General features: G+C 34.9%; 1 protein-coding gene across 1 annotated transcript in view; it reads left to right on the plus strand.

Moving 5' to 3' along the window:
• The window catches only part of BMT2 (base methyltransferase of 25S rRNA 2 homolog), a 91,963-nt gene extending 83,111 nt beyond the window's left edge, over nucleotides 1–8,852 (plus strand). Inside the window, exon 5 of the mRNA XM_006073266.4 lies at nucleotides 5,621–8,852. Within this exon, the coding sequence (XP_006073328.1) occupies nucleotides 5,621–6,250 (630 nt within the window). The 3' untranslated portion in view covers nucleotides 6,251–8,852. The remainder of the gene's footprint in view (nucleotides 1–5,620) is intronic.
• Nucleotides 8,853–9,186: the final 334 nt, after the last annotated feature.

The raw sequence follows: 9,186 nt of genomic DNA on the forward strand, positions 1-9,186 counted from the left end.
ATATCCATCATGAACATAAACACAAAAGTTCTCCACAAAATGTTAGCATATTGAAGCCAACAATATTTCAAAAAAGATAATACATTATGGCAAAGTTTGACATATTCCAGGAGTGTAAGATTGGTTTAATGTTCAAAAAAATGCTCAATCTCTAACATCTATACAAAATCTACTCAAAATGGATTCAGTTCAGTTCAGTTTAGTCGCTCAGTCGTGTCCGACTCTTTGCCCCATGAATCGCAGCACACCAGGCATCCCTGTCCATCACCAACTCCTGGAGTTGACTCAAACTTACATCCATCGAGTCGGTGATGCCATCCAGCCATCTCATCCTCTGTCGTCCCCTTGTTGTGACATATATCACAACAATATTTTTTAATCCATCTCCTAGAATAATGGAAATAGAAACAAAAGTAAACAAAAGGGAGCTAATTAAGCTTAAAAGCTTCTGCACAGCAAAGAAAACCATAAGTGAAACAAAAGAGAACCTACTGACTGGGAGAAAATGTTTAGAAACAATTCTACTGATAAGGGATTAATTTCCAAAATACACAAATAATTCATGCAACTTTATATATATTTTTAAAAACCCAATCAGAAAATGAGCAGAAGACCTAAATAGACATTGTTCCAAAGAAGACATACTGATGGCCAACAAGCACATGAGAAGATGCTCAGTATCACTAATTATTAGAGAAATGCAAATCAAAACTACAATGAGGTATCACCTCCCACCAGTCAGAATGGCCATTATTAAAAAGTCTAAAAGAAATAAATGCTGGAGAGGGTGTGAAAAAAAGGGAACCCACCTTAGGAAACTAAGACTAGAGTTACTATATGATCCTGCAGTCCCGCTCATGGGCATGTATTTGGAAAAAACTCCAATTAGAAAACATACATGCACCCCAATGTTCATAACAATATTATTTACAATTGCAAAGATATGGAAGCAACGTAAGTGTCCATCAACAAGATGAATGCATAAAGAAGATGTGATATATATGCACAATGGGAGTATTTCTTAGCCATAACAAAGAATGAAATAATGCCATTTGTAGCAACATGGATGGACCTAGAGATATCAGATTAAGTGAAGCAGTGAGACAGAGAAAGACAAATATTATATGTTATCACTTCTATATAGAATCTAAAAGATAAATGAATGTATATAGTAAAACACAGACAAACTCACAGATACAGAAAACAAACTTGTGGTTACCAGTGGGGAAGAGGGAAGGGAACAAGGGCAAGATAGGAGTATATGATGAAGAAATATAAACTACTATATATAAAATTGATATATAAAATTGATAAGCAACAAGACTATATTGTACAACACTCTGGAATATAACTATTATTTTGTAATAACTTTTAATGGGATATAATCTATAAAAATACTGAATCACTATGCTAAACACCTGAAACTATTAATAATAAAATATTGTAAATCAACATTACTACAATAAAAAAAAAAAAGACATCGTTAAGAGAATGAAAAGACATAACCTGAGAGAAATATTTTCAAGCAATATATCTGATTAAGACCTTGGATCTATAATAAAGAACTCTCAAATTTCAATAAGAAAATACATTTTTAACAACCCAGTTATTTTTCAGCATACAAAAAGTTGAACAGATACTTCACCAAAAGAAGATACCCTGGTAAACATCACTACTTATTCAGTTCAGTTCAGTTCAGTCGCTCAGTCGTGTCCGACTCTCTGCGACCCCGTGAATCGCAGCACGCCAGGCCTCCCTGTCCATCACCAACTCCTGGAGTTCACTCAGACTCACGTCCATCGAGTCAGTGATGCCATCCAGCCATCTCATCCTCTGTCGTCCCTTTCTCCTTCTGCCCCCAATCCCTCCCAGCATCAGAGTCTTTTCCAATGAGTCAACTCTTCACCTAAGGTGGCCAAAGTACTGGAGTTTCAGCTTTAGCATCATTCCTTCCAAAGAAATCCCAGGGCTGATCTCCTTCAGAATGGACTGGTTGGATCTCCTTGCAGTCCAAGGGACTCTCAAGAGTCTTCTCCAACACCACAGTTCAAAAGCATCAATTCTTCGGACCTCAGCCTTCTTCACAGTCCAACTCTCACATCCATACATGACCACTGGAAAAACCATAGCCTTGACTAGATGGACCTTTGTTGGCAAAGTAATGTCTCTGCTTTTCAATATGCTATCTAGGTTGGTCATAACTTTCCTTCCAAGGAGTAAGCGTCTTTTAATTTCATGGCTGCAGTCACCATCTGCAGTGGTTTTGGAGCCCAAAAAAATAAAGTCTGACACTGTTTCCACTGTTTCCCCATCTATTTCCCATGAAGTGATGGGACCAGATGCCATGATCTTCGTTTTCTGAATGTTGAGCTTTAAGCCAACTTTTTCACTCTCCACTTTCACTTTCATCAAGAGGCTTTTGAGTTCCTCTTCACTTTCTGCCATAAGGGTGGTGTCATCTGCATATCTGAGGTTATTGATATTTCTCCCAGCAATCTTGATTCCAGCTTGTGCTTCTTCCAGTCCAGCGTTTCTCATGATGTACTCTGCATATAAGTTAAATAAGCAGGGTGACAATATACAGCCTTGACGAACTCCTTTTCCTATTTGGAACCAGTCTGATGTTCCATGTCCAGTTCTAACTGTTGCTTCCTGACCTGCATACAGATTTCTCAAGAGGCAGATCAGGTGGTCTGGTATTCCCATCTCTTTCAGAATTTTCCACAGTTTCTTGTGATCCACATAGTCAAAGGCTTTGGCATAGTCAATAAAGCAGAAATAGATGTTTTTCTGGAACTCTCTTGCTTTTTCCATGATCCAGCGAATGTTGGCAATTTGATCTCTGGTTCCTCTGCCTTTTCTAAAACCAGCTTGAACATCAGGAAGTTCACGGTTCACATATTGCTGAAGCCTGGCTTGGAGAATTTTGAGCATTACTTTACTAGCCTGTGAGATGAGTGCAATTGTGTGGTAATTTGAGCATTCTTTGGCATTGCCTTTCTTTGGGATTGGAATGAAAACTGACCTTTCCAGGCCTGTGGCCACTGCTGAGTTTTCCAAATGTGCTGGCATATTGAGTGCAGCACTTTCACAGCATCATCTTTCAGGATTTGAAAGAGCTCAACTGGAATTCCATCACCTCTACTAGCTTTGGTCGTAGTGATGCTTTCTAAGGCCCACTTGACTTCACATTCCAGGATATCTGGCTGGATCACTGACCATCGTGATTATCTGGGTCGTGAAGATCTTTTTTGTACAGTTCTTCTGTGTATTCTTGTCATCTCTTCTTAATATCTTCTGCTTCTGTTAGGTTCATACCATTTCTGTCCTTTATTGAGCCCATCTTTGCATGAAATATTCCTTTGGTATCTCTAATTTTTTTGAAGAGATCCCTAGTCTTTCCCATTCTGTTGTTTTCCTCTATTTCTTTGCACTGATCGCTGAAGAAGGCTTTCTTATCTCTTCTTGCTATTCTTTGGAACTCTGCATTCAGATGCCTATGTCTTTCCTTTTCTCCTTTGCTTTTCGCTTCTCTTCTTTTCACAGCTATTTGTAAGGCCTCCCCAGACAGCCATTTTGCTTTTTTGCATTTCTTTTATATGGGGATGGTCTTGATCCCTGTCTCCTGTACCTCATTCCATAGTTCATCAGGCACTCTATCTATCAGATCTAGGCCCTTAAATCTATTTCTCACTTCCACTGTATAATCATAAGGGATTTGATTTAGGTCATACCTGAATGGTCTAGTGGTTTTCCCTACTTTCTTCAATTAAGTCTGAATTTGGTAATAAGGAGTTCATGATCTGAGCCACAGTCAGCTCTTCACTACTTATTGGGAAGAGCCAAATTCAAACCTCAGTATACTACCACACACCTATGACTATGATAAAATTTAAAAGGCTGGCCATTCCAAGTGTTGAGGAGGAGGTGGAGAAACCTGAACTCCCATAAACTCCTGGTAGAAATGTAAAATTCAGTGTAAGCACTTTTGAAAATAGTTCTGGAGTTTCTTTAAAAGTTAAACATGCACATGCTATATAATCCAGCCACTACTTTCCTCGATATTTGCCAGGACAATTGAAACATGTCCATTCAAAGACAAAACATGTCTGTTCAAAGACAGGAATGCTCATAGCAGCTCTATTTGTTACTTCCAAAAATTAGAACAACCAAGTTATCTATGAAAGGTATATTGAAAAACAAACCGTGGTATATCTTTTATATAGCATCATACCTCAGCTATTTAAAAGGAATAAACTATCAATACATGCAAAAAAAAAAAAAAAAAGAATGAATCTCAAAATAATTGTGCTGTATGAAGGAATCCAGGCAAAATAAGAGTACATTATTCTATACTATTCCACTTATGTTAAATTCTAGAAAATACACACTTGATCTATAGTGATAGAAATCACATCGGTGATTGCCTAGCGATGGGAAAGAACAGGGAGGATAAAAGGAAGGGCTATGTAAGGGGCACAAGAAAACTTTAGGGAGTGTTGGATCTGTTCTTAATTTGATTACAGTAGTGGTTTCGTAAGTGTATAAACATTAAAACTTATTAAAAACGTACACTTTAAATGTGTTGGATATTACTTTAGGTTGTACGTCAATTATACTTCAATAAAGCTATCCCTGTCTCCTCTCCAAAGGAACAAAAGAAGAAAAACAATAGTTTTCCATATAATAGAACTTTATGTATTGCTTTTCTTGATACATAGTCCAGATGCTAATGTGACCAGCTTGTCTATACACTAAGGAGGGACTAAGGTATTAGTTCATGTATTTGATAATTAACTAACTATTGTTTTATATAAGGATAGCTACTTTTATCTAATTTTAAAACTGAATTCTTATTCTTGATTATTTTCATACAATTTTAATATTCAGCAAATGATGCAGTGCTGTTTCTTGTAGTGTACTTCACAGTCACTTGACTCAGTTAATTAAATTTAATTTGTAGTTTATTTCAATAGATATATTATTAAAACTACTTTTGAGATGGTTAAAGTTAAGGATTGAAAAGATGCTTTACATGACTTTAAAAAGATTTGGTATTTTGCTTTTTTACAAATTTATAAATCCACTTTCATTGTCCTCTGACTTCTTTGGTTCATCTTCATTTCATAGTATTTCTTGTTTAAAGTTATTTTTATACTAGCCTGTTTTAGGTAACTATAAATATAAGTATGTATAAGTAGGTATGTATAAGTATGTATAGTATGTATGTATAAGTAGGTAACTATAAATATAACTATAAATATAAGTATGACTAAGTGTAGAAATAAATCGGCCCTGTAAGTTCTTACCCAAGTTAAATTTCAAACAAAGCCTTAATATTTTAAAAAATATGTATTTAAAAAGTATTTTTAATTGTTTCTCAGAAATACATTTTTTTAAATGATGACTAGAAATTCTCTAGGCTGTATTACTCTGAGATTTTTCTGAGTAAAAGTTTTGGTTGAATAACTCTGTGTAAGTGGAATAATTTAGAAGTGAAAGGTACATACTTAAAGCTTGAATTACATAGAAATGCTGTGAAATAGTTTGGTTTAAAATTTGTGTAGTTCGATACAAATAATCTTAAAATTCTCAGTCTGCCTTGTTTTTCCTTTTGCAGAGTGTGTATAAATGTGACTTCTTGAACTTGCAGCTTCAGCAACCACTCCAGCTTGCACAAGATGCTATAGATGCCTTTTTGAAGCAGCTGAAAAACCCTATTGATTCTCTTCCTGGAGAACTTTTCCACGTGGTTGTTTTCTCTCTTCTTCTTTCTTATTTTCCATCACCTTACCAGCGATGGATTTGCTGCAAGAAAGCCCATGAACTGTTAGTGTTAAATGGTTTATTGCTTATCATCACACCTGATTCCTCCCATCAGAACCGTCATGCTATGATGATGAAAAGCTGGAAGATTGCTATAGAGTCCCTGGGCTTTAAACGTTTCAAGTATTCAAAATTTTCACATATGCATCTGATGGCATTTAGAAAAACCTCCCTAAAAACCACAAGTGACTTGGTTAGTAGGAACTACCCAGGGATGTTATATATTCCTCAAGATTTCAACAGTATAGAAGATGAGGAATATTCTAATCCTTCCTGCTACGTTCGATCAGATATAGAAGATGAACAACTAGCATATGGTTTCACAGAGCTCCCCGATGCTCCATATGACTCAGATTCTGGAGAAAGTCAAGCCAGCTCTATTCCTTTCTATGAGCTAGAAGACCCCATATTACTTTTAAGTTAATATAAAAGCAAAAGACCCTTTCAATCCAGATTCCTAAACTTAATTGCTTACACTAATCAGAAATACTAACATGAACTCAGTACTTAAAACCTGGTTTGCATAGAAGAAATGCAAAGGTTTACAGAGTTTGCTATTTTTTTCTACTTCTGGATTTTAAAATTTATTCTTATAAAGAAAGCTTAATGTTTCATGCAGAGTGACTCCTGTCCTAGCAGAAACCACTGTTACTTAGCATTTAGCACTAAGATATTATAGAAAGGTACCTTTTTCTCTTTAGTGCTATTGTGAAAAATGAAGCATAATTTGCTATGTTTTTATTTTCATCTTCTCAGTGTTGACTTAAACCATTGCAATGAGAAACTAAAATATGTATGTAGAAAGCTGTAGATTGCACTTTGATGACTCACAAGTTAAATGTGACAGAGATAGATTGGTTTAGTAGTTTTGTGATGCACTTATCTTATTCTTTTTTTCTAACTAAATTGTTACCTGTTATAGAAAGCCATTTTGGCTTTGTCTGATGATTCAACATTCCCTAGACCTTTTGGAATTGATGATGATTCTTTTCCTTTCTTGCTCATTTGGCAACATCAGACATTGGGGATCTATTTCCCCCAACGTACGTATTCTAATTTGATTAGCACAGTACAGTAAACACCATTGCCAAAATAGAGTTTCCATATCCTTCTTGTTGATTTGGGCATTGGTGGTGAGTATATTTAACTGTGAGAATTCACTTTTACTTTTTTAAATTTAGGTTTCATTACAAAATTTTCTATTTAAGCAAGGAACAAGATAATACTCGATACTGACCTAACACACCTTTGTGAAAGGGTTTGCACTTGTAAGAGAGCTTATGTTCTACCTAGACCAACCTTAATAGGGTCTTCACCTTTCCATTAAGGAGGTGCTGCACTACAAGTCTGGAAACTATATAGAAAATTTTTAAATTAACCCTCTGCTGGTAATCTCATAAAATGGTTTTGACCTTTCAGTATTCTAGTTTCTATCTAAAGCCCTAGCAGAAATTTGTCTTTGAATATATAAACATTAGTTGGCTGTGGGAATTTTCCCTTTCCACATTGATAAATGCCTTTCTGTGTTTCTGAATCAGAAGCAAATGATTAAGGAGAAATATATGTCCAACAAGACAAGATCAGTTTAAATGTTTAAATGGCTAAGAACATTTAGTCCACATTGTCTTGTCAGCCAGCAATTGTCATGTAAACTATCATTTTTAAGAGTGCCACTGTGTGGATTTTTTTTTCAAGTGGTTATTACATTAAAATTACCTCATACTGAGGTTTTTGCACTGAAATATCACAGTTTCAGATTTCATGGTTAATGTTGTGTGTGTGTGTTTTTAAAGGAAACTTGCATTTTCAATAGTTGATCCTAAATTCATAAACTGCACTTCTTTACTCTGGTAAAAGTGTTTTTGTGCTTATTGTGAATTGCTGTAGTTAACTTTGAATGTCAAACTTTATTTAGAAATACAAAATTTACCCTGTAAGATATAAATGGCTGAGTGTGTGTACCCAATATTACAAATTAAATTTCAAATTCTAAATTAATGAAAGTAACAAGATTGTAATTAACCTAAAAGTCAGTTGAGTAAATGCAATAAATATTGGTTGCTCAAATGTGCCAGAAGTAACTTGAAGTTTTGCATTTACTTTCAATAACTAAGATTACTTAATTATAAAGAAAAATTAAGACTTTCTTTCCAGTTAAGCACTACAGGTCAAATCTTGTAGCTCACCCAAAAGAAGGAGGGGAAAAAAAAAAAAGTACTGTGTTCAGGGTAACATAGAAATGTGTGTTGGTAGTACCCCCTTTAGCATACAGTCATTTTCTGTGATTGGGCTAAATGCCATCCTAAGGGCAAAGAAAACAACATACGAAACAAAAGTCCTTTGAAAGTAAATGAAAACCATACTTTTGAGAGGCTGGTAAAAGTATTTGACCTTGGATTTAGCCTTTGTGTTACAGCTAAAATGTTGGTGCTATAAAATCTTCTGATTGTTTACAGATGTTGATTCTGCTTATGCTCCAAAGTGTGCATGGTGTATTTTAAATAGTACTTTAAAGAAATATCTCTTTATAAAAACCTATACTCTGATTTAGTATAAGTTTGTTTGGATATATAAATCTCATTTGTTACTGTAAATTCATCTTCAAAATTAGGTTGGCGCAGGATTTAAACTAATATGTATTAATATCCACCAAAGCCAATTTAATATATAAATGTTAAAATGTAAGCATTTCTGTGGCTTGGAGCCAGATTCTCTACATAATGACAAGAGAAGTCCATAGAGCCTTCTAATACCGTATGGGTACTCTTGAAAATGATTTCATTTGGATATAAAGTTAAGGGGCCTCCTGTCACATTCACAACAGTATTCTCCAAAAAAATTTGATGTTTTAAAAACAAATGATCATTTGCTTGGTTTCTTCAGGATTATGACTAGATCAAGTGGTTTATATGGTAGTTGCCAAGTGGTGGGAGGTGGCTTACCTGAAAATGTATGTTTGTGTTTGTTGTATTTTTTCACATTTTGTGAACAAAGCACATTTATTAAAAATTTTAAATTTTCTAATATTCATTGTCTATTATTTACAAATTGAAAGTTTTGTGGTCTTGACCTAATCTCACTAAGTGATTTTAGAATTAGGGAGCAATTTGAAACTTAAATGACTTAGAATTTTCTAGCTGGTTTCATCTAGTCCAGTCCCATAATTTCATAAATTCATTCACTGAGATTCAGAGAGCTCAAGTGACCTCCCTATTGTCATACTATTTACCAACGAGCGAGGACAACCACCAACATAAATTCTTGTTCATTATTTGTCAACTATATCATATCCTACTTTCCTTGAAAATTACATCCAAGATAAATTACCTAAGTATGAGTTATTTTAGGGCAGCAGATGGG

The sequence above is a fragment of the Bubalus bubalis genome, chromosome 8 (assembly GCF_019923935.1).
Source record: "Bubalus bubalis isolate 160015118507 breed Murrah chromosome 8, NDDB_SH_1, whole genome shotgun sequence".
In the NCBI taxonomy this organism is placed as follows: Eukaryota; Metazoa; Chordata; class Mammalia; order Artiodactyla; family Bovidae; genus Bubalus; species Bubalus bubalis.